Source organism: Arctopsyche grandis, chromosome 9 (genome assembly GCF_051622035.1).
Source record: "Arctopsyche grandis isolate Sample6627 chromosome 9, ASM5162203v2, whole genome shotgun sequence".
Lineage (NCBI taxonomy): Eukaryota > Metazoa > Arthropoda > Insecta > Trichoptera > Hydropsychidae > Arctopsyche > Arctopsyche grandis.
In genome coordinates, this window is record NC_135363.1 from 1,421,061 (window position 1) to 1,447,870 (window position 26,810).

Below are 26,810 nucleotides of genomic sequence, written 5' to 3' on the forward strand. Positions count from 1 at the left end.
TCAGACAATCATCTCTACCAACACACCCCCTCTCTCCATTGGCCTCCACTATAGGCCCTACACGCCCACAGACGCTAGAGACACCCCTACATTCAGAAAATCATCGGAACGGTTCGAGTACGTGCTATCAAACGTGAACATTTACTCGGCTGTTTCCATCACACATTCTGTACCGGGTGTTAATTCGTTGTCGAAGCGCAAAGTTTGGCAACGTAGTGCTAGCTGTAGAGATTTGTACGATTTTAGTTTTGACGACACCGGTCAGGCCAAGAATAAAATAAATAAAACCAAGGCCGTGTCTCAGTCGGCAAAGCTCCCCGACATGAGTCAAGGCTTCCTCGTCAATTTTGACTGCGATCGGAGGATCGACTCGCCGGTCACACGCTACGACGCTTCACATAGGATTCTCTTTAGCGCTAACGCATCTAGAAACGCGTCTATAGACGTGGAACAAAATACTTTTAAATTCCTCAGTAAAGTTTTCTCCTCCAGTTATCCTGGCACGTTGAACGCTCGCAAGCGGGAAGCGTACGCTGGTTTCGAAGTAGGCGGCTCTCAAGACGATATATCACACGATAGCTATGAACTGATCGAACGTTCCGACGATGAGTGCTTCATGTACGATCGATATAAAGACACTCATGTAAACACGCGTTCATGCTCTCTAGATTCCGGTAATTATATACCTTCTGACGATGATAACTCCGGCTCTCACATAGGCTCAGATGTCGAAAGACAGACGATACCCAAATCGAAAATCATCACATACGTCAAGTATAAAAGCGATAATGATATGAATATTCAATTCGATCCGTTCCTCATGGACGATCCTAGAGATTTACCTCGCGAGAAAATGTGCGTTAGGTCTGACGGTAGTTTTTATAAGGAAATCAAACGGTGTTTGGATTCGAGAACGTCTAGTCAGGAATCGAAAAGCGACTATCACGATTCGAAAATATCAAAAAGCAGCGGCGATTCCAGTAAAAAGTCTAAAGATAGCGTCTATCATACTGATAGTAAAAAATCGCGAGAGACTACCAAAAGCACCAGGTCCGGATCGCGTACTTCGAGCCAAGAGTCCAAATCTGAATATCACGATCATAAAAAACTCAATTATGAATATGTTGAAATTTCAAGACGTAGGAGTTCTGTATTGTACGACACTGTAAAAACTATTCCCCTTGAAACTATATCGCGTACTTCAAGTCAGGAATCGAAAAGCGAATATTACGATACTCATTCCAGTTTGCAAATTAATGAAAGATCAGCTGAAGGCGAGGCTGAAGAATTCAAAGTGAAAAGTAAGACGCAATCGCACGAGGATCTGACTGGCGAGTTCAATTCAAAGTGTTCTAAGTCTAATTTTTACAATATTCAAAATCCATACTCAACGTTTCCTAGCAATATCAAACACAAGGAAACATCTCATGTTCATTCGATAAGCCTTCAAAATGTAGAGACGGAACAGAGCATGCGCTCTTATGGTAAAATCACCGAAGAGAAGACGTCTTCGATGGACAGCTCTCCTAAAGATCCGGATAAAAAGTATCAAACTATGACTCATATTTGGCCAGAGCAGATCGTCGGAATGAACACTGAGATCGATAGTAGGGCTACGAAATCGCTCGCTTATCAGCGGCAACGTTCTTCTGATGCCGAAAACATATTCAGTTTCGATAAAGAAAAGATTGAATCATTGACAAATTGTCACAAACCTGACACATTGCTTTTAACAGATTCATCGAAAGATTCGGATGTACCCCTTCCGCACAAACTTCCAGCTATGGATAGTATTGAATACGCCAAATCACGGTCTCATCCGTCTGTTTTGCAATCTGAATTTGATAAATCGACCGGTATTGATTTTGTCAAACCTAATGCTAGAAAAGATACAAGGAAAGAAGAACTCATTGCTAAAACTCACTTTGATGAGTACAATCCGAAGTTGATTCTCGATACAAGTTCTAGCAGTCGCATTTGCGATTCTCAAATGACGTACACTCACGCTACCGTAGAAAGAACTAAAAGCGATCCGAATAGCTTAGCGAACAGACAACGGTTGGGTTCATCCAGGAGGCATGTTTTAATGCATCAAAAATCTATAGATTTGACTCCTGCCGATTCAAGCGACGAGGAATACATGTTTAGACAGATTCCAAGCGCTCCGCCGCTGTCTTCAAAGTACGGCCATTTCGAAATGCCATCTGATATCGTGAAACCGAACGTCGACATGCCTAAAACAGACTTCGATCTGCCAAAAAACTATTTTAAAGAGTTCGATGATATAAAAGCAGGGTATAAAAAACCGACTGAACTAAACAAAGACTTTGAAATTCCGTACGTTCTACATAAGATTCATGTAATGAATGGAACGGCACCTACTCCGGTATCCGATCGTCCCGGCATAAACCTCGATATTAGTTTTAGTAAAAACTCCAATAATAAGTATACTCTCAATAATAATGGCTCTCGCTGTCGCTATCATGATCATCCTAAATCGCCCAAATCACCTAAATCTCCCAAATCCCCCAAATCGCCCAAATCTCCCAAGTCGCCTAAATCTCCAAAGTCGCCTAAATTGCCTAAAACTGGTGAGAGTAAACAATTTTTAGATGCTGAACCACAAAATTTTCTTTTCACGCAAAATATTGATTTGTCTAAAATTGATCCTGTTACGTTGGAAGTGGATAAGACGGCTCTTTCGATACATCACTTTTCTAGTCCGAAGCGAGATATAACAAAATCGATTGATCCTGCTTTGATGGAAACACTAAATTCGAAGCTGAGCCAGATAGAAAGCGATTCAGCGACCAGTTCAAAGACTGAAAGCATCCAACAGGATAAAATGAAATATAAAGCTCACTTAGAGGCAAAGTTAAACTTGAATGCAAGTATGATACAAAACAAGGAAGTTCTGTTGACAGTTGGTGTCGAGAAACCTAAAACTGACATGAAATATCGCAATGATAAACCGGTTCCGGCTAAAAGAATAGTAAAACCTAGAGGTCAAGCTAAAAAAGGCGGTGCCATTAAAACCAAAAACAAGCCAAAGACTAGGATCACTTCGTTCTCTTCAGACGACGAGAGTTTGGATTCTGATGATGTGTTCGGTTCGGCTGAAGCTACTCCAACGCGTTTAGAATTTTCACCTCCCCAATCTCGCAAAGACATTGAACCTATATTGCAGTTGGAATATGATAAGATAACGTCGGGCGCTTGGCATAGAGGTCAAACTATGAGCTCGACTGAAATAGAAGGTTCTCCACCTCAATGTAGAAAGCTCGTAGAGTTGGAAGCCAAGTATCATCCTCAAGTTTTAGATCCGAATTTTGCGAGTGCGACTGAACTGCGTAGAATTTCAGAACGTTCTATTTCGATACCGAGCTCGGAAGACGATATAGTGACACAAAAGCGTGATAAATTACCCGATGCCAAGGAAAAAGAGCATTCTACATGGGAATACCATTTGACTGAGAATATTCCCTCGCCTATTTTGGAGAGTTGTGAGTTTCTCAAGTCAGACGGTGAAGAGGACTTGGCTGATAAGGAAGTCGAAAGGGTCACATCAGGTGATTTGAGCTACGTACTGAAAACTATAGACAGTTCAAAGAGTCCGAACGAAAGCGATATGTCGAATTCTAAGTTGGGTTTAGACGATAAAACGTTGGCTAGGAATAAATTGCGCGATGAGTTGATTTCGCCGATGCCTCGTAAAAAAGGAGGGACACCCATATTGTTTGCTCATGCTAGGTTGAATTTGTCTGAAGGTTCCGTTTTAGCTTTGCAGAGGCAGAAAGCCACGCAAGAATCGCCAACGGCTAGCCGAAGAGCTAAAAGTTTAGACACTCCAGTCATTTCTTTACATAAACTACCACCGATGAATGCTTTTTCTTCTAAAGATGATACTGTCGGTGATTTTGATGAAGAGGGAGAAATTTTAGAGGAAAAAAGTATAACTGAAAAAGTTTCGCCAGTTATAGAGGAAGAAATTGATGAAGATCAAAAGGCTGAAGAGGTTTCTACGCCTGTTAAAAGGCCCAAAGAATTAGAGGCAGTTGTGCTCGATTCTGATGAGTTGGCTCTCTTGGATTGTTTAACTGAATATAGAAGGCCTAGATCTTTTAAGCGTAAACCGGAACCACGTAAAAAAATCAGTAGAAGTCCGAATAAATCTCCAGGGAAGTCTCCCAATAGATCGCCAGTATCCAAATCACCATTGTCTAAATCACCAAGTAGGTCCCCTTGCTCGTCTTTGAATTCGCCGAGAGATAGTATAAGAAAATTTTCAGATTTGAGTGAAAACGATCAGATCGTGCCGGATATAGAAAGGATTAAAAATAAAAAGGAAAAGAAAAAGCCTATGTCCAAGGAAAAAATGGTTAATAAGTTTATTGAAGATGAGAATTTGAGAAATATTCCTCCACCTAAGACATTTCAAAATAAACTATCAGCAGAAGGTCAGAAAGGTTTACCACCTAAAGGAAAATCGTTGGATAAATCTGATCCTAAAAAAATTAAGCCATTGACACTCACAACTCAAAAGTCATTACCTTCATCATTGAAAGATCGACCTGATTTCCTCACGGTTCCGTCGATGGATATTAAACGCACTAAGAGTCAAGAGTTGGAACAAATAAAGAAGGCCGGCTCAAAAGAAAAATCTAAATCAATTGAAAAAATGGAAGTTAGACGGGTGAACAGTAAAGAGAGATCTAAGTCGCAAGATGAGAGTGATTCTGAGATAGCCAAAAGAAAAGAAAAACAGCAGATGCTTTTTGAAGCTGCTTTGAAACATACCAAAACTCTTATAAGTCCTGTGAAAGATGCGCTACCGCCTTTTCCACCACCTGAAGATAAAATAGTAGTAAAAACAGAAGGAGATAAAATAATTATTGAAACTGAAATAAAGAGCAAGGCTGAAGATCACGTTTTTATTGCCAAGTCGCCTAAGAAGTTAGACAATACATTAGGTGGTATAATAAGCAAGAGTTTTGAAGATCAAAAGACTACGGTCAAAAATGGAAAAACCAAAGGTCTCGACGAAAAAGTAAGTAAATCTTTTGAAGAATACAAGAAAGATGAAATTGAATCGCTTCAGAAGTCTCCGAAAACTTTATCGAGGAAGCAAGAGTTGAAACAGCAAATTGAAGGTAAAGTTGTGCACAAAAATATCAAGTCAAAGAGTCTCGAAAAAAAGATTGATTCACATGCAGCATTCGAAAACAAGTCTAAAAGCTTGGATCATAATTTTGAACTATCCGCGGAAGATACGATAGAAGATAGGTCTATGAACGAAGTCACTAAAGCTGATATTCACCATGATTCCGATGCAGCTGATGAAGTTCAGGATTTTGTAATAAACAATAGAAAGTATGGAGTTAGATCGCCGAAATCTAGATCTCCCATCAAGTCGACTGATAGCGAAAAGTCTGATAAAGAAGAAAAAGTTGTTTTACACGGCACTAGTTTAGATATATGGCTGTCAGTAGACGATGATAATTCAGCTGTAAGAGATTCAAAGGATTTTTTTAACATGACTTACAACGAGTGCATTTCACCGCAGCCGCAATTCGACGAGACTGATATGCAAACGATAATTTTAGAACGGCGACAGATGGATATAATCAATAAGCAGAGGCAGCTTTCGGAGTCATCAGATAAATCGAAAGGAGAAACAGAAACGTCGTTCGATTCTGGGGATCATTTAAAGGAAGAATTTGACACCCAGCTTAAAAGAGAGGATAAAAGCTGTGAAGGAATTTCTAGAATAATCAGTGAGGAGGAATCCCTAACTGAAATCAGCGAATTGAAAATGTCCGATGATAACAGTCCTTATGTGGTACCCGTGTCGTTCGTCGACACTGAAAGTTCGTCTGAAAATCATGAGAATGATGTAGATTTGTGTCAAAAATCGAAAAACATCCCTGTGTCTTCAAAGTCTGGATATTTCAAAGATCCGGAATCTAGTCTCGATACTAACAATAGTTCTAGTTGTGGAATTCCATATAAGAACCTTAAACAGCAGAGTACGACTGAAGATGGAAGCTTGGTGGAATTTCTGAAACATGAATCTTCAACTTATGGATTCTCAGATTTGGACGATTCAGATTCAGTTTTGAGAAATAAACGAAAGGATGTAAATTTAGACCTGTCTTCATGCAAATGGAAAACTAAAGTCATTGTCACTCCCCCGCAAGAAAATAGTCCTACTGTTGAAAATATTACCGTTTTAGATTCCAAAGATTATCTTGAAAAAGTGACCAACTTTCCTGATTCAAAGAGCAATGGGAACAATCATTTGAATACAACGAGTCGCCGTCACGAACTGTTGAAATTAAGCAATGACCGATCTAAAAGTTCAGAATCCACATCTTGGACGAGCGTTGAAAAAGATATGAGTCCCTCTGGAGTGAAAGATTTCAAAGGCAGTTCTGTCGATGACGAATCTAGCGTGAGCTGCTCGATAGCCAGACCAATGGGAATATCGCAAGACGTAGAAAAACTCAACAAACGAGACAAGAGTAAACTCGAAGAGTTAAAATTTAGTTTGGACTATGGTGACGATATTGCTATGAAAAAATCTCTCTCTAGTGAATTATCACCGACTGCTTCGCTTACGGATTTCATTGGACCTGATGGACAACGAAGCCCGAGAATTATACGGAAATCGCCGACACCGACACTTGAAAAGCAAGGTCAAGTAGACTCGCTCAAATCTCCATCTGATACGGATTCAAGTTCGGAGAGCCATCACAAGATTACAGAGCATCGTGTTAAAATAATCGACAAGGGTGATTTGAAAGTGAGCTCTAACGAACCAGAAGTCATATTGGAGCCGTGTCCTATACCTCCCCCTTTAGAATATCGTCATAGAAAAGTATCTAAGAATATGAAAATCGAAATCACTGTGTCTCAAGACGATCAAAGCCACCAAGCCTACATAGATGATAACAATGATCATAGATCCAAAAGTTTGGATTTGCCGAGTAAAAAAAAGTCGAAAGAAAATATCGACGGGAGAAATTTACCTAAAACAAGCTTGGAAGGTGCTTCTAAAGGTTCTCTCAGCGTTGAAGATTTGAAGTCGAAAACTAAAAAGGGTAGGCTGAGAGATGATCAAAAGAGCTCGTCAAAATCAAGCATCGACTCTAGAGGTTCTTTAAGTGTAGAATCAAGAGGATCTTTCGAAACCGAGTCCAGTTCAGGATCCTTAGGTGCTGCGTATCGTAGAGGAGATATCGACAAAGAGTTGAAACCTACGTGGCGTCCCTTTCTAGTTGGATCCGGTAGTGAAGGAAGTTCTAGCATAGAAGAAGGCTGGATACCACCAGATGGAGAAGGTTTTGATCCATCTTTGACAGTTAAAGAACCCTACGAATACTCCAATCAAAGAACAATAGATCAATTCCATACATTTTCAAACGCGAAATATTCCTCAATATCAACCGGCACTTCTAAAGATTCGTCCGATACTGAATTCACTGATGATTTTAACGATCGCCCGGTCACTTGCACTTACGTACCTCCCAACACATCCATCAGCGTCAATACACCAGATTTAATCGTTAACTACGGTAGTAGTTTTGCCGTCGGTAGAACATTGTCTCGAATTTCTGAAAGGAGTACGAATTCTGAAAAGTCTAGTGGCGATGAAGATTCGACGAAAGCCACGTCTCATTCGGACAGTTTGAATGATGAATCGAGTGATCATCAAGCTAGCTTGAGCTCGGACCCTCCCAGTCATACTAACTTGGCTTACGTTTCTGATACTGATAGAAGAACGTCGGCTGAGATGCCAGATATTCCTATCGATCAAGGTTTAGCTGATAAAATTTATGAAATGTACACTGGGCAGACGATGTCTGATTCAGATCCAACACGGAAACACAGATTTAAAGTAGAGCGTGTTAATGAAAGTCATTTTTTTCAAGCGATGATCGAGAAGAAAAGTAGATCAAATGATAAAGTTGATGTTTCAAACCTGAAGGCCAATTTAGATTATTTGTCTAATACGGAAAGTCAAGATTCTGATGATTGGCCGCTTCCAGAATTGCCCCCGAAGCCGTCGGAATCGCCTCAAGCGAGGTATGAAGCTGAAAACTACTCGCGTGCTACTAAAACTATATTTTGGAAAGGTCAGACAGCCAAGTCGGTGGATTCCGATGCGTGGCCGTCTCCCCCGAGTAGTTTATTGGAGACGCCAATTGTAGAAAATGTCAAAACTTATTTCATGGACACCAAGCGGGAGACTGCTCAAAAAGTTCTTTTAACCGATTCGAACGATCAGAATACGTTTGAAGATAATCACGAATCCGACGATGAGAATAACACGCTAAATGATGATTTAGATTATAAAGACGATGATAAAGATGAATTTTATACAAAAAGTAAAAGTCAAGATAAGGATAAAGAATCAACAGAATCTCCGTCAAGTCGAATTGCTCCGAAACTTTATATTAAACCTATATCGTACGAAGAAACTAGTTATATGGTTGAACCTTTGCATGGCAACGAAGAAGGTCTGTGTATGAAAGGAACTGTAGTACCGAACTATGATCGTTCTTGTTTGGGGCATACTCTATCTTCGGCTTTGAATATAGGAAGTTGTTGTTCTCAAAATCATTCTAAATTACAAGCTCTGGATGTGACCCTTTCAGACAGCGTTTCATCTAACAAAGTAATCATAGCCCAACCGACGAAGTCACCTCAAAATCACAGTCCTATATCGGAGGATGAAGTATATTTCAATGACGATGTATTCGGTACTAGTAGCAAATCAGGAATTTCCCCGGACACTGAAATCGCTTTACATCCATTCACTTCGCACAAATACTCGCACGGCTCTAATAATTCAGACACATCTATAGATGATATTTTATCTCAGAATACGAACATGGACGAACTTTCTGGCTTGACGTCTAGGTTGAGTGTCACATCGTGTAAACGTTGTAGTCATAGCAGTCATTCTGAAGAGGAGACAAGCTCACTTGGCACTGATTTAGACGGTACTGTAAAAATGGGCGTTCAGCCAAAGAAATGCACCCACAGTTCCCATTCGGAAGATACTTCGATCGGCTTGAGTATATCTGAATGGTCCACTGGTACTAATACCGTGAGGCAGTATGCGAATCTTTCAGCTTCGGAATCAATATCCGGAGTATCCAATCTTTCCGGTGCTAAAAGTGAAAAGTCAGCGAATAAAAGCAGCGATTTTTCATCGAATATAAGTAGTAATTTGAAATCGATCGATAATAATGGAAAGGTTGCATTGCATTCGAATACTAAAAGCAGTTCTGATAATCTCTCGTTCGATTTGAATAAGTATGATAAGTTGTGTAATTCTGAAACGTTGTCCAGTTCAAAGAAGACCTTTGATAATTCTAGTTCAGGTACTAAGAGTGATAGTACGCTAACGTTGGCTCAGTCGATATCGGAATGGTCAGCCAGTACTAGTAATACATTAGTGCCAACTATGATTGAACCATTAGATACTGGAGCGAAGCAGGTGGCATTGGAAGAGGTCAGAGTTGTAAAGCATTCGGTAGATGCTAAAGCTTCTGAAGTGAGTGATGTCCAAAAATGTAAAACTGTAGTTATTGAAAGCTACTCGCAAAGCGAGAGCGATAAGTCAGATAAATCCAGCTCGAGTGGACAAGTGAGCGACAAGCGCTACAAACCTCATATAGGTCCTAAGCCTATTTTAGAAGCGTCTGATAAATTAGTTAGGGTGCCTCCAAAAAGTTTAAGCTATGAGGAAAAGTCTAATAAAGAGATGCCTAATTTCAGTCAACGTTGTCAGAGTGAGGATAGTGCCGTTATGGATCTCTATCAGTTGGCGTCTCCACAAGGAGAATTTTCGGGACGTGCTCACTCTCAGCTGTACAGCCAAGAGGAAAAATTAACACTTCGGTATCAAAGTCAAGATTTTGCTAATTTTCACGAACGGCAGCGCGTTATGTTTCCCGTGCCCGAAACTAAACCGTTGACTAAACATTCCAGCTATGATGATAAAACATTGTCGAAGCATCAAATCAGGGAATATAAGTCTTCCCAACAGTATAGACTGAAAACTAAGAGTAGATCGTTCCATGAACATCTTTTAATGTCGCCGGAGGGTTTGCAAGGGAGTTTGATGGTACATCCGGTGACTCAACATTTGACTAAAGAGAACGTTACTAATTTGCCGGATAATTTACGCGCTATTGATAGATCGTCGAAGACTCCGTTGAAGCTGTCTAAATGCTCACCGTACTATTCTAGTAGCTTGAGCTCAGAGTCTCCACCTATTCAAACGTCAAAAACGACGGCCAAAAAGTCTATTCTTATGAGGAATTTATCTATGAAGAGTCCGCCGAGTGGCAACGATACAGACAGTTCGCTCGATTTGATGCACGATCCTAAAGAGAGGATTCGAAGCTATCGTAGAAGACGGCAAGTTTCGACTAAGAAAATCAAAATGGAAAAGGACAAGAGCGATTTGAAAGATAGTATGCACGATTTGATGGAGGAAGATACGCCGAAGAGTCAAAACTCTTCAGAGGGTGATCGCACTTCGCATTCGGAACAGTGTAAAATCGGCACTGAGATGGGTAAAGGTGCCGAAAGTTCCGAATGCTCCGAAGGTTACATTCCGGAGATCGAATCGGGATCGTCGGAAATGTCAAAGACTGACTACCAAGAGTGTCAACGCAATATAGACTATGATGAAAATCAAGAAGCTTACGATGACATTTATGCTAAAATCCCAAATATCGGGTTCGACGAACCATATCCTCAATTCGAAGAAGCCGATCAACGGTTTAGAGGCCTCGACGAACGTTTTCCAAACGTGGAGGCATTTACACCGGTGTATGAAGGATTTGGAGCTTCAGCCGATGAAGACGAGATGGGCTACCCTAGATTTAACCGCCACGGTCGGTTGAGGCATCCATATTTAGATAGTGATAATTTGATGGAGGGAAAAGTACCTTATTCTTCGTCTAACGAAGAGAAAAATGACGACGGTAACTATCGCGGTGAAAATAGACGCTCGTCGGTCAAACGAAATAAATCTACCAAGAGTTATATGCCGAGCTCTTCCCGTGCCAGTCCTCCGTATCAGATGGAGTCAACGTCTCACTATCCTCAAGAGCCAGACGACCAACGACGTCTATCGATGCCGGAAGTTTATAACGATGATGACGACGATAACGAAGACGTACCCTATCATTTAGACACGTTCGTATACCAAACGAAGACTATTAAAAAATCGCCGATCAGTACCAAAGCTAAGCACATGTTCACTCGCGAGGATTCGATCTCGCAGTTCACCGGGTATGACAGTCCATCGGACCGGGCGTACGAGTCCACTTCGTACCCAGAAGGCTTCGAATACAGTTCGTCGGGCATGTTCAAAATGCAAGAGGTCTATCCTCAGTACGACGATTACGAGAGCGCCGAAACGAGCGACGCTTATTATCCTAGCGACAGATCGTCGATGAGGTTCCCAAACGAACCGATCGAGTATGAAGCGGGCATGCGATCGGACGCCGATCACTTCTCGAGGCCCGTGTACACGTCAGAGCCGAGCTTCGAAGGCTCGGAGCACAGCTTCGACGTGTCGTCGATTCCACCGCCTATTTTACCCGAAGATGAGGAGATCGAGAGCAAAAAGTAATAGCACAATACTGTATACACGTTTTATATACATAGGCACCCAAACCCTTAGTTTCCAATATGCGTTTCTGTCGCTTGTTTGAGATGTACTTCATCGTAGAAGTGTGAGCGTTATTATATATTACTATATATACATATGTGTACTTCGGCGTTCGTTCCGTATAAAGTTGTCTTCCCCTGCTTCATTTACTGAGTGTATTTAATAATAATCCATTATATAATACGGGGTGGGGCGAAAACAATCAGACGATCGGTATCTTAAAAATGAATGCTTCAATTTAAAAGTAAATATTCACTAGTTTAATAAAAACAAACTACACACATATGTAGTATACCGTAATAATACCACAGTCATTTAATGTTATTCGGGGGAGATGTAGAATACATCGAGCAATATTCAATCCCCGTTGAATATAATCTGTCTTATGTAATCTTTAACCCTTTGCCCGCGGCAATAAATATAGGGAACAAGCCCTGTACTCTGCACCTTTTTCGCGAATTTGGCAATCGAGTTTTCGACTTTAAATACAGATTTTAATATCTACTCAAGTAACCAGATATGTTAATTAACACATAAAGTATTATTTTAAACAATAAAATACTTAATATATCTCGTAGTTTTGGCTTAATTGTCAAATAATCATTCTTCATACAATTGAGACGTATCGTCGCCATTGTTCAACAGACGTGACGTCACATAAACGAGTTTTACAGTATGGTTCCACAAAAAACTAATTTTGACTGGTATATATGAATTTTAAGCAAATTGAATAGATGGCATTCAACTCTCAGTGATATATTCAACCAATTTTGAACCTTAAAACAGTTGAAATAGGCGCATATAAGGCTCAAAATCCCGTGCAAAGTTCAGAAATTCTATGGAAGATGCCGCGCTACAGACTTAGCGCAAAGCTTCCATAGAAGACGGCCGCGGGCAAACGGTTAAAACTTTTGTGGAAATTGGTCTGGTTTTATTTAACTATCGAGTATTTTCATACTTAACAATTGAAGTGTTCATTTTCAAGTATTAATAATCTAATCATTGCTTCCCCCGCACCCTGTAGTGTCATTGAACTCGACTAATGTCCTTGGTAGTGTTTTATATATGATATAAACGTTGACGCATTATTACTAAGCATGAAAAGTGTTAAAAAACGTTTTTTTCAATTGACTTTTTAATTTTTGAATTAAAATTAGTGTAAGTCAGTCGAATCAAAATCGTTTATATAGTAATTCGTTGATACTATTATCGTGGATATAACATTGTCTGGACATTAGTGAAGTTTATTATGTGTTTTTCATCAACGTCAATATTCGTTTTGATACAAAGACTAACGTTATGTACTAATATTTAGAAGTATGAACCGTAATTTGCATTAATTTCATATAATATTTCTACGCTCTAACTAAGATACGATACTAAGGCTTGTTCATATTAATCTTTGCTATTATTATATATAAATAAAACCTCTACGGTAATTTGTGAATCCTATTTTTATTCCACCACTAAGGAATTATTATCATTATAGATTTGAGCAAATAATTAGCCGTGATTTTCAATAACATCAGTAGTGTATATTCATTGAATCAAATATTCCTTTTTTTAATACATATTATATCAAACGTTATTGCGAACTGATTTTTTCAGTATTATTATCAAAAAAAAAAAAATCAAAGCTCGACGACTCGTGTGTGTAATATTGTATCAATATTATATATCAAATATTTTATTTGGAGTTTAGTTCGTTTTTAGATTGTACGTATCCCAATTTTACAATAACCGTTTTATTGAGGGTTATCGGCTCAATGATTTTTAAATGTCGTGCACAAATATATAATATATATATACATACATATATACCTATACCTATACAAAATATTTATTATGTATTATATCCGAAAATCTTGTATATGTATGATGATATTGACTTATTAAGAATTTATATAGAAAATTATTGTATAATGTAAAGTAAGACATCAAAACGCGTAAAACTACGTTTTAATTACCATATTATAGTATTAATAATTATTGTATGTGTATAACGGTTAATCTATTTACATAGTGTAGTATTTTCTCTGTTTTGTATCGGATTCAAGTTGTTTTCGACTTCATTGTATTATTATATTCGCTTTTCTTGGCAAAAAGTACATCGATGAATAACCGATAGGTTTGAGGCTGGGAAGGTTTAATGCATTAAGTCTCGGACCATTGTGATTGAAAAAAACACCATGTATGTACATATGTGTGTAGACGGGAAATGTGCGTAATATTTTTTACACGAATAGTTGATTTTTTTCCTTCGATTAGTCTTCACTGTGAATTTTGACTTAAAATTTACTATTTGTATGGTTAAAACGAGTCTAAATACAGTAAAGTTCTTTTTTAGAAATTTGTTTAGATGACTTTTTACTTTTGACTTTTTTTTTCGTTACTAATTCAATATACATACATATGTATATAGACAATGAATAATCAGTATTAGTATTAAATGGTCAGAAAACATTCACAGAAATTCTTTTAGTACCATTTTTATAAGAATTGCAACGTACTGTAATAATATTATTCTTGCTCAGTGGTTCTGAATTCCTCGGTTGTTTTGAAAACGGAAAATTTGTTATTAATTTTATTATATTGAGTATATTTAATGTCAAATATCGTATTCCAATTTTAATTTGATTGGAAGAAATTGCACATAACATAACCTCAAACTATATTCTATCTATAAAAAATGTATAGAAATGTTACTCACTTATACCGTCACATACTTATTTCTTTTCGCTATTATATTTGTATATGCATTTTTTGATGTTTTAAAATATTTATCATTGTATTGTAAGTTCCTCTTTAATTATATTATTATAATATAGTATTCAATTCGGTCAATTTTATGCTTTCAAAAAAATATTTTGAAAATCTAAATATACATAGGTGGAATTAACTTATAAAGTATTTTAGTGTTTAGAGTGGTATTTATGAATATTCGTTTCGCTTATTCGTATTATATATTTTAAATTTTGCACCCGTTCATTTATATTATATTAAAAAAAAATCAGTAATGAAAATGTGTGCGCTCTTATGTAGATGTTTTAAATATACGTAAACGTTTTTTTCTCCACTCGCATAATTATTATTAAATATAGGCACAATTGTATAATATATTTTACGTACCTATGCATTTATTTGTGTATCTATATTTATATATATGCGGAATCATAGTGATAGGGGTGACTAAATGTTTTTTCGGGGTTTGATCGTTTCCTATTAGATTTTTTTTATTATTTCGGAACGCATCATCACTATGACTCTGTTTATGTATATATTTTTTATACATATGCATTTATATATATAGGAAATATGTAATATATTATATTGATATTATAATAATCGTAAAGTGCAAATTAGTTAAATTGAATCTTATTTGTATTACGAAATATACTTGAAAAGTTTTGCACGATATATTAATTACTAGTCAATCTTCGGCAACATTCTCTCATACATCATTGTAATGGTAGAGCAGTAACAATTTTAATAGAGTTCTCTTTGCTTCTTTCATTGTACGTTTATTGTTATTTTTATTATTGTATAAGATTTCTAAATCAGTTTAATTTTAGCATAGATTTTAAGAATGTTTTTGACTTATTTATTTAATATTATATTTAATCAAATGCTTCCAGTTAATTTTCCAATGAAAAAAAAACAACACACTAGGTGCCAAATAATGCCAAAATGTTTTTTTTTTATTGTTTTTGTATGTGAGTGATATACTTTGTACCTACATATATTATATTACATAGTTACATATTTGAGCCTGAAGTATTCAAACTTAGAAGTAAAGAATTTCCCACTAGTGCCCTTATCATCATTTGGTTGTTTTTTTAATAAAAAACAAATCATACTAAAAATGACATGTTTATTCGGTCAGTGTTTTATTCAACTTCTGGACAGTATTAATATTTAACATCCGATATACAGTAGTCCGTATCAAAGCTGCCAGTATTTGTTTTTAATTGTCAGTATTTTAACTTTCCTAACCTAAAATTATATATTTCTACTGACCGAAATCGATATAAATACCGACCTTTCAATTTCTGGTCCGTATTTAAATTTATTCGTTATACAGTAGTCAGTATCAAAGCTGCCAGAATATGTTTTTAATGGTTAGTATTTTAACTTGCCTAGTTTAATAATTAATATTTCTACTGACCGAAATCGATATAAATATTGACCTTTCAATTTCTTGTCTGTATTTATATTTATTTAATAGCCATTATACAATCGTCAGTATCAAAGCTGTAAGAATCTGTTTTTAATGGTTACTATTTTAACTTGCCTAGTTTAAAAATTAATATTTCTACTGACCGAAATCGATATGAATACTGACCTTTCAATTTCTGGTCCGTATTTATATTTAATAGCCATTATACAGTCTGTATCAAAGCTGCCAGTATTTGTATTGAATGGTCTGTATTTATTTAAAATGGTCAGTATTTTAACATAACCTAACCTAAAAGTATATTACTACTGACCAAACATTGTATTTATAATGACTAGAATCAATGTAAATACTGACCATTTCACTAAAATAATATTGACCATGTTGATAAAATTCTGACCATTTAAATAGCAGTCACCAAAAAATTTCTTGATATTAAATATTTATTGCTTTATTAGTTTGAATCAAAACTATGCAATATCTGATTGGAAAATAATTTCAAATGTAGTCCTTCGATTAGATCTTCAACCTAAGTGCATACTATATTGCAATAAAAAAAAAATATACATAAATATATATGTACATATTTATGAACTTTTAGAATCGTTTTGTCCTGTTATGTATTTGTTCAATTAAAGGTTTATGATATTATTACTATGTATATTTATAAATTTAATATTCCTTAGTGAAGAACGCATGACGTCACATTATATTTGACAATCATCAAAGACCAAGTATTTTCATGCGAACTTTATTTTTAATTTATTTCAAAAAATAATTTTTATTTTATTAATATATATTACAATGTATTAAACCCTAATTAAAAAATAATCATTTATATAATTTAAATTTTTCTAAAAAATATTGGCAAAGCCCTGATAAAACGCGATTTCAACGTATGTTTAAACTATGCGCAAATATAAAAAAATATAAAAAAAAAATAATAATACTTCCATGCGATGAAAGTTAAGATAATAGATGCTTTGAAGTTATATTGTATGTATTGAAAATTCATCGAAACGATCTGTTCTAGCCTAAATTCTAGTTCTATTTATTTATTACTTTAAAGCATCTCTATCTTGACGTTTTGAATTATATAATCAAAATATACATTAAAAAGCTCAATGTTTTAAATAATTACTACATAAAATACATTTATATATATATATATATATATATATATATATATATATATATATATATATATATATATTATTATACAATATATATTCATTATTAAATTTTATTATATTAATATGAAATTGTTTATTGCGATTGTTAAAAAAACGTATTTGATTATAATATAAATAATATGAATATGTGTCACGTTGTTACGTGAAGTAATAAACGTAAACTTAAATACGAATTGGTAGAAGTACCCAAAACTTACAATTACTTTCGACATACTTATAAATAATCTATTGTGTAATTTTTTTGTTGTTGTAATACTTTTAATGGACTCGTTAACCCTTTGAATGTATTTAAAGTGCGTTTATTTCAATGTTATTTATTGAAAATATTCAATTACTTTTGTAAGAAAGTACGATGAGTGTATTAATTATTGATTTTACATTTTATTTTTTTGATAATTGTCTTATACGGTTTTGTTTGTCCCTCGTATGTGTGTGTGTGTGTCGAATTTATTTATTTTCAACGTTTCGTTTAAACGTATTTCATTGTAATATTTGATTGTGATAGATTAAATTTTAAACAAAATAACCTTTTTAGATAATGGAATCGTAAACAGTATTATATTATTTATTTCTTATGTGAACAATTTGGTGAGTTTTCCCCGTTGTAGGGATAATATCAAAAATAAAATTTAACGATTATAAAAGTGTTTCAGTATTCAGTTTTTATTACAATTTTTCTTTTTTACTATAATTTTTTTATACTATAATTTTTTCCAAATTGTTTTCGTAAGTTACCTGAAAATATTATAAATCCTTCATATTATTATTTTTTTTTGAATATAATTTAAATTCAATGCAATCAAAGCTTACTCAATAGTGAAAGGAAATGTAAACGTAAGTGAAAAATCGTATATTTGCACATCATATTATATATGTACTTACAAATACTTATAGGTTGTGGCTATTTGCAGGTACTATATCTGCAAATTATTGGCTATTTGCAGGTACTATATCTGCGACAGGCGCAAAGCCTTCTGCGCATGCGCGTGAACTGTCACTGTCAGCGTGTTTACTGTTAAAATTTTGTTTTAAACCTCTTAAAATTTAGTTAAAGTAAAGTGACGTAGATTAAAAAATATAATCCAAATTAGTTAATATTATTAATTGTTAGAAAATTATTATCATATACAACGTATAATACCTACATACAAGTACAAGCCGCGAACTAGCTAAATGATATAAATCTATTATAATAACGTGCGAAATTTATTTGCCTCATGTATAATGAACGATTGATTAATAAACAAGTCTAACATACATTAAATGTAAGAAATTATAATCGGATTATAAGTTCACGCGCATGCGCAGAAGGCTTTGCGCCTGTCACAGATATAGTACCTGCAAATAGCCACAACCATACTTATATACTTAAGTTTGTATAATACGAGGCTGTTGTAATATTCTGACACTGAAAGCCTACAAAAGAGCCATCAGTTGAAAAGAAATTCATAGTAAACATGACAAATTATAAGTACTTTACCGCAACAGCATCGTTTTATGGCTTTCACATTTTATTTTTGCATTTTTCTTATATTGTATAGCATATTTTGTACCAGCGAGTGTGCGTTGAATTTTGTTTTTATCGTATGTTATGAATTTGCAGACGTTATCGAAAAGGCCGATCAATTGGATGGTAACTCTACGATGGAAGTCGACAATAAGGATCAGCCGCTGTCCGCGTCTACTCCGCGAGCCAATCCACAGTCTTCATTAGAAGTCAACGGTAAAATGGATAGTGTCAACGGAATAGGTGATTATTTTTTAATTCGCAATTTATTTTTAATTAAATAAATCATTTATGTTTATTAATTTGTGTTTAATTTTAGATAAAGCCACTACGGGTAGAGATAAATTGCACAGTGATTCGAGCTACAGCATTGATATCCTCAGCGGTGGTGAGAGCGAATATGAAAGCCTCCGAAAGAGACGACACGACGACTCGTAAGTTGTCCAAATTGTGTCTCTGATGTGTTTAAGCTATTTTTCGTATTGATTTATTGTTTGATTTTAGACTTGGACGACTGCTGAAGTCTCCGATTTCAAATAACGGAGTCGCAGCTAATGAATACATCAATATAGGCACGGAAACCTTTGATCACAGACAGAATAGAAGATATCCTGCTGATAATGCTTTTTATATTGCAAAGGAATTGTTGATGACTGAACGTACATATAAAAAGGATTTAGAAGTTATTTCTGTAGTAAGGATTTGTATATTAATACATTAATGTTGTTTTTTTTTTGTTATGCTTATTTGAAATGTTAAATTTTTAGTGGTTTAGAGACGAGTTGCCGTCTGATATAGAGATGGAATTGTGCGGTGAGTCTCTTTGGGATCCGATTGAAAAGCTGAACGCGTATCAAACGGGATTGCTGAGAGCTTTGGAAGTGCGTTTGGGTGCTCGGTCGCCTCAAATTGAAAACAATAACGGAATAGACGGAAGCGAGTCCAAATCGATCACGTCTAATTCGCTAGATCCTCATTTCATTGGTCAAATTATGCTCGATTGTCTACAGGAAACGTTGCCGGTGTGTTTTTTTACATAAAAATTGGACGTGGTTTGTGGTTCAGCTTGTTTATGGATATTTTCTTTTTTTTTTAGCTGTATCAAAATTGGACCAGGGAGCATTTGGAATCGTTGAAGAAGCTCGAGAGGACTTGCAATCAAAATCCGTCGCTTGAACGACTTTGCCGCGAGTTGGAAGCTCATCAGAAGGCTTGCTATCTGCCGTTGTATACGTTCGCTCTCAAGCCGCTGTATCGGCTGTTGCATTATCGGCAGATATTATTACGTACGTTTTTAATACACTTTTTTCGTTCAAAACACGCAATCGATGATACCAGCAGCGTTGACTAGTGGTTAGCATCTATATATATAAAATTGAATGTCTGTTTGTCTGTCTGTATCGTATAGGCTCTTAAACCACTCAACCGATTACGATGGAACTTTCAGGATTTGTTGTATACATGTCCGGGAAGTATACTGTGGAAAAAAAACGGGAAAAACCGCTTAACCCTTTGCCCACGGAAATAAATATAGCGAACAAGCCCTGTATGTGGCACCTTTTTCGCGATTTTGGCAATCGAGTTTTCGACCTTAAATGCATATTTTAATATTTACTGAAGTAACCAGATATGTTAATTAGCACATAAAATATTATTTTAAACAATAAAATACATAATATATCTCGTAGTTTTGGCTTAATTGTCAAATAATCATTCTTCATACAATTTAGACGTATCGTCGCCATTGTTCAACAGACGTGACGTCACATTAACGAGTTTTCAGTATGGTTCCACAAAAAACTAATTTTGACTGGTATATATTCATTTTAAGCAAATTGAATAGATGGCATTTAACTCTCAGTAACATATTCAACCAATTTTGAACCTTAAAACAGTTGAAATAGGCGCATATGAGGCTCAAAATCTCGTGCAAAGGTCAGAAATTCTACGGAAGACAGCCGCGCTACAGACTTGTCGCGCAAAGCTTCCATAGAAGACGGCCGCGGGCAAACGTTTAATAATAATATTCGTATTTACGATTTTACCGACGCGAAATTTTGAAGCGCTGTTGTGTAGTCAAGGAAATGTGTTCGTTGGTAACCACATTACCAGTTGGTTTATGACGACACGGCGTTGAAGAGACGTTAGTAGAGCTGCAACCATCACTTCAAACGGGAACGGGAATTGCACGCCTTATTCTGGCATTGCAACGCATGCCGGGTTCAGCTAGTATAGCATAAAATCTTACAAAAAAGTGTAAACGGAATGTAAAAGAAATTTTGATATATATATTCAATTTAAAATATGTACATACTAAAAATTATGTACATGCAAACTTATTATGCTGTAGAGTGGCCACGGGCTCGAGTCCCACTAGAGTCCCGCTGCCGGCCAGACCTTGGTTTATAACTCCAGGTCGTTCGTTTTCTATCAGAGTTCGCCAATTTATATGATTTTCATTGAAACGGTTCCAACAAATTGTTAATCTTGTCCTATTTCTTGCGAAATTTCGTGTTTTGAGCATCTCGAATTTTATATCGCTGATTTATAAAAATGCAAGAATACAGTCTAAAAGACCCTTTTGTCGGAGAACGAGACGGTTGTTCATGAATATCGCACAAGAACAACCGCACATCAATGTTCTAATAAAAAAAAAAACACTGTACACAACCAAGTACAAAATAAACAACAACGCATGAACACATAAAGCGCGCATGCGTTAGGAAATAATACCTGAAATTTGCCGTGCGAATGCACGCACACCTCAAGTAAATACACTAAAAAAAAAAGCTTATACACTAGTATGAATTAATTTTGAATGTTTTTGTATAGGTTCGTTAGATTTGTACGCCACTTCCGACAACGAATATAAGATCATCAAAGAGTGCCTGTCGCAGTTGCAAACTTTGTGTCAAAGTATTGAAGAACTGTTGCCGGAGAGTCTCAATTTTTATTATTTGTGTCTTTTGCATCGTGATTTAGACGGTTCGTATTCTATCTATTTCATTTTTTTTGTATTAAATGATGTACATATGTTATTAATTCGCTTTGTTTTGTATTTTTTTATTTCTAGGACTCGATAGCTTAGTAACGCCTGATAGAAAATTCATAAGACAGGGTTGTTTGTTTAAATATACTAGTAAAGGTCCTCAGCAACGCATGTTTTTCTTGGTGAATATATTTTAGAGATGTGTCTCTTAATTCAATTAAGTTTTTCAATACGTCCTTTAATGTATTTACACTTTTATTTTTTTCAGTTCTCTGATATTTTAGTGTACAGCAATAAAGGATCGAGTTCTCAGCAACAATTCAAAGTGCACGGTATAATTCCGCTTCATTCGATACAAATCGAACTGGCCGAGTATACTAATTCGTTCTCTATATACGGTAAATTATTCAAACTTCTTACTATGTACACGTATAAAGACTAATGGGTGCTACTTTAGTATGCGGTCTTCCTTAGCATGCGATCTACCTTTGAATCGTCTATTTTTATTTATTTGTATTGTAGCAACGAAATGTTTATTACAATTTTTGTTTTTTCCTGCCGCCCCATAATGTCTAAGCATTTCTATCAAAATATCGTCAGCAGATACGTATCTCTTAACCAAATCTTAAATGAATAGAGCCAACTTTAACTTAACTCTAACCTAACCTAACCTATCCTCACCCTTAAATAAATAGGTGTTGGCTGCTAAGATATGTTTTTTTTTGTGAAAATATTGATGAAATAAAACTTATAAAAAAAGATATCTTAGCAGCCAACACCTATTTATTTAAGGATCAGGATAGGTTAGGTTAAGTTAAGGTTGGCCCTATTTGTTAGGGTCTGTATTATCCAGTCTCAGTGTCACACGCGAGAACTGAGACAGTGAGACCGCATATTAAAGTGAAAACGTGAAGGTAGATCGCATACTAAAGTAGATATGTGAAGGTAGACCGAATACTAAAGTAGCACCAACTAATGTTTGTTAGTACACAAACTATGAAAATAACAGTTTTCAATTTAGTAAATTTAGTATACATATATGTTACAGTCGAAGTGTGTTTTCAATTGTAATATATTCCAACTGGCGTTTTAAGTCATTCATATTCAAATACGACTTAACTAGTAATTATAGCTCTACAAGCGCAAATATCCTTTCAACAATGTGCGCCAGTTGTGTTTTGACAGTTCTAATGTTTTTACGAATGCTTTAGAATTCAATAATGCGTTAATATTTGCTAGGTATTATGTATTATGGTAATTAGTATCGTATTACGATAACTCTAAGAATGTGTTCAAAACAAAAATGTGACTTTCCAACTCAATTTACTAGTCGAGTGACGTTTTTACGAAAACCTAACCTCTCCATCCAATCTGGTACCAACTACCGTTATAGTTGAACTGTATTTTCAGTTGTAATATATTTTAACCAGTTGGAATGTATGTAATATGATTCAACTTGCGTGGGTTAGACGGGATATATTTTAACTATTCAAAATATATTACAACTGAAAATACATTTCAACTATAACGGTAGTTGGTACCAGGTTGGATGGAATATATTACAACTGGAAGATACACTACATACTATCTGTTAGTGCTCTATGTTGCTTAGACTTGAAGTCTCGTTTATACGAATCTAATATTTTTAGGTGGAGGACGTGCCATGACATTGAGCGCAAATTCGCCGACAGAAAGAGACATTTGGATGAACGAATTGGAGAGGGCTGCCGCGAATGTCGACGGAGACTCGACGGAAACTTCTTTGATATCACGATCGTTGATAACTTCAAGTATGTCGTTTGAAATTTGATCAAAAATCAAATATGCGTGGTTGGGTTGTTTTTAAACTGTTTTCGTATTTGAAAAAAGATTCCACCGAAGAGTTGGCCGACGGTATGGAGATGGCGAGCAGTGGATACCAGCGAAGTAACACCCTAGCTCATGTCTGCTGGCATCGAAACACTTCGCTATCGTGGCAACATCTCAAAGTCGCTATGGAGGTACATATATATCATCATCATCATCTACAGCCATTCACCTTCCACTGCTGGATGAAGGCCTCTCCAACACGCTTCCACTCGTCTCTGTTTTGCGCAACTCTCATCCATCTCACCTCACACATTTTCCCAAATTCGTCTACCCATCTTCCCTGCGGTCTTCCTTTTACCCTTTTGCATTCTCTCGGGTACCATTCAAGCACTTCTTTTGTCCATTCTTCAAGCCACGTGGTCTGCCCATTGCCATTTCAATCTTTTTACTCTATTCACTATGTCCCTTGTCGTACTTCTCACCCACTCACGTGTTCCGCTCCCTGTCTTTCCTCGTTATGCCGATCATAATTTCTTTGGGTGCATTGGACCTTTTGTAGCATCTTGGCGTTCAATGTCCAAGTTTCACATCCATACATCATAACTGGCAAAACGCATTGCTCGAAGATCTTTTCCTTCGGGCAGTGGCATTTTTGATTTAAAAACGATATTCATTCCTCCAAATGCACTCCTTCCTAATTTCATATGTCTCTTTTTGTCTTCATCTTTGCTACCGGACATGTCAATTATTTGATTATGTACTACTTCTACTGGTTTATCATCTAATGAGATGCTATCAGGCATGCAATAACTATTGATCATTAATTTGGTCTTATCTATGTTAATTTTTGATCCTACTTTCCCTGTCCAGCTGTGTTAGTCTATTAAGTAGGTCAGCTGGATCGCGAGCTATTGAAACTATATCGTCTGCGAACCGAAGATGATTCAATTGGTTTTTACTCCTGCTGTGTCCCATTCCAAGTTCCTGAAAACTCCCTTAAGTACCACATTGAATAACTTGGACGAGATCCTTGTCTTACTCCCTTTCCTATGCTAAATTTATCAGTATCTGAAAAACATATACATATAGCTTCATTTTTTTTTAAATTTATAATTTGAATTACTCATTATGTTGTTTAATTTTACAGAATCAACTTTCTGGATATTTATTGAGAAAGTTTAAAAATTCTCACGGCTGGCAACGGTTGTGGGTCGTGTTTGCCTCCTTCTGTTTGTACTTTTACAAAACGTGCCATGATGACTATCCTCTAGCCTCGCTACCCTTGCTAGGGTATGTTTCTTTTTTAATCGTTCGTTTTGGATTTTAATTTTTGGATTGTTGTCATTGTTGTGTTTTTAATCTTAGGTATATTGTGACAACGCCGAGCGAACGAGACGGTATAAATAAAGATTATGTAATGAAGTTAGTCTTCAAGAATCACATTTACTTCTTCCGAGCTGAAAGTGAATACACTTTTAAAAGGTGATTGTTATATCGCTCATTTTTATTTAGTTATGTATGTAATTATTGCTATTTTACTAATTAAAATTCTTTTGCAGATGGATGGAAGTTATCGGAAGCGCCACAACGCAATTTCCCAGTGAAAAATTACAAGCTTAATACGGATTTTATTTTTGTTGGCTGTCAGAATAAGAATTTTAATATAATTTATGTGAATTTCAATACTAAGAAAGCTAATAATAATTTACAGAATCTCCTATTTTGGAGCGAATAAGAATTATAATTATATATTGAGAGTTTTTTTTTTAAGAATCATCATAATTGTAATATTTCTGGATATGTCTCCCACTCCAATCTGTTTCTACCAAATATTTATTTTACGCATTGTATATTTATAAGACTGAATTTTAACTAATGTGATTTCAAATCGATGTTTCGACGATAACGTTTGACATTATATAGATAATTTATTCTGATTTTTGCGTTGCATTATATAAGTCTTTAGAATTTTCATTTACATTCCTCTTTTATACTCTTCTCTGGGTGTTTGTGTATTAACGATTAATTAAATATTCCATTTTTAAATCGATATTTAACAATTATAACAATTTTTTATGGAGATTTTTTGCATTAAATAAAAGACTTGATGTTTATTTTGTGATCGTGCTATTGACTAAATCTAATAATAACACCAAAGTGGTAATAATATCTTTCAAGATACGGCTGATTCATCGAACTGATGATGATATGTAAATGGCCAAAATTGATATATTTTATAGTAATTTATGTATTTAAAATGTGGATGGAATGGTTGAAAGAGTATATTTTTGACATTTATTAATACAGGGATGCATTTTATGATTACTTTACAAGTTTGACCAAAATAAAAAAATAATTATTTAAGAATTTGTTTTTAAATTGTAGCTCATTCCGTTCTTAATGATTTTGTACCTTTTTGTTTTTGTTTTACTTAAGCACAAAAGACAATTACATTAAAAGGATTGTTTATATTATTATATGTACAATAATTCTTAATCGATTGAACCCTCCAATTTTTTCAGTATTCGTAATACACGTTTAGATAGTTTATATATAACATTTTGGTTCGGTGGCAATAATCATTGACATTGTTCAATACTTAATTATAAAGTTTTTGATTATTTATTGTTTCGGCTTAGGATTGTTTATTTTATATGCAAAGTATTTGTAAATATGAAATTTTTTGATTTTTTTTTTAAATAATCACCCAAATTTGTTATTATATTAATATTGTTGTATTTATTTTAAGACGTGTGCGCGTGCGTGTGTTTACATTATAATAAATAATAAAATTTAATTGTTGAATCATTCTATGTATGTATGTATGCAATAAATTAAACTCACACGAATCGGTCTAACTGTCGTTTAATAAATATATATACGTATTGAGTGCCTTATATGTAATACGTATTTATGCATGTTGTATTTTATAGTGAATGGAACAAACTATGAGATTAAATTATTAATTTGCTTTGTTACAATTGTGAAAATTTGATTGGCAGCTGTGGATCAATTGTACATGTGAATATATATATTAAAGAAATTTTAATACACTCTTATTTTACATCCCCATTCCTTTATGTAATACATCGTTGTTTTTCATTAGCTGAGGGATGTTTATATAAGTTTATGATATGATGAAACGTAAATAATATCACGTATCCTACTTGGGGAATACTCAAACTAGGTATGCAAGATTAAGCAGTACACAGACCTGAATATTAAATACATAGTACTTTGTTCTATCAAAGGATGTAACTTACACCCTCACCAGCATAATTAGTTATACATATGTATCATAAAAGCTTTGAAGTTCTATTTGTAGTTAAAAGGACATAACCAAGTCAAGTACACTGAAATAATTCTTCCCTATGGTAAAACATGAGACGTTAAGGGAATTTAGTAATTGTTCATGAACCATTAATTGTTTGAACGTGAACGTT

At 35.2% G+C, this 26,810-nt stretch overlaps 2 protein-coding genes across 3 annotated transcripts in view; both read left to right on the forward strand.

The window, feature by feature from the left end:
- The window catches only part of LOC143916324 (FERM, ARHGEF and pleckstrin domain-containing protein 1-like), a 38,284-nt gene extending 11,860 nt beyond the window's left edge, over positions 1–26,424 (forward strand). For both annotated transcript variants that reach the window (XM_077437351.1, XM_077437352.1), the window contains exons 15-27: positions 18,666–18,812; positions 18,889–19,003; positions 19,074–19,263; positions 19,337–19,591; positions 19,666–19,855; positions 21,402–21,554; positions 21,643–21,740; positions 21,827–21,956; positions 23,208–23,348; positions 23,428–23,558; positions 24,515–24,657; positions 24,733–24,849; positions 24,927–26,424. In XM_077437351.1, the coding sequence (XP_077293477.1) occupies positions 18,666–18,812; positions 18,889–19,003; positions 19,074–19,263; positions 19,337–19,591; positions 19,666–19,855; positions 21,402–21,554; positions 21,643–21,740; positions 21,827–21,956; positions 23,208–23,348; positions 23,428–23,558; positions 24,515–24,657; positions 24,733–24,849; positions 24,927–24,987 (1,871 nt within the window). In that variant the 3' untranslated portion in view covers positions 24,988–26,424. The remainder of the gene's footprint in view (positions 1–18,665; positions 18,813–18,888; positions 19,004–19,073; positions 19,264–19,336; positions 19,592–19,665; positions 19,856–21,401; positions 21,555–21,642; positions 21,741–21,826; positions 21,957–23,207; positions 23,349–23,427; positions 23,559–24,514; positions 24,658–24,732; positions 24,850–24,926) is intronic.
- Positions 143–11,656, forward strand: LOC143917487 (uncharacterized; the record flags this gene model as incomplete). The annotated part of the gene is made up of 4 exons (XM_077439074.1): positions 143–987; positions 1,051–2,386; positions 2,552–10,487; positions 10,596–11,656. Coding segments are annotated over 4 exons (11,178 nt in total), but the record flags the coding sequence as incomplete, so codon positions are not given.
- Positions 26,425–26,810: the final 386 nt, after the last annotated feature.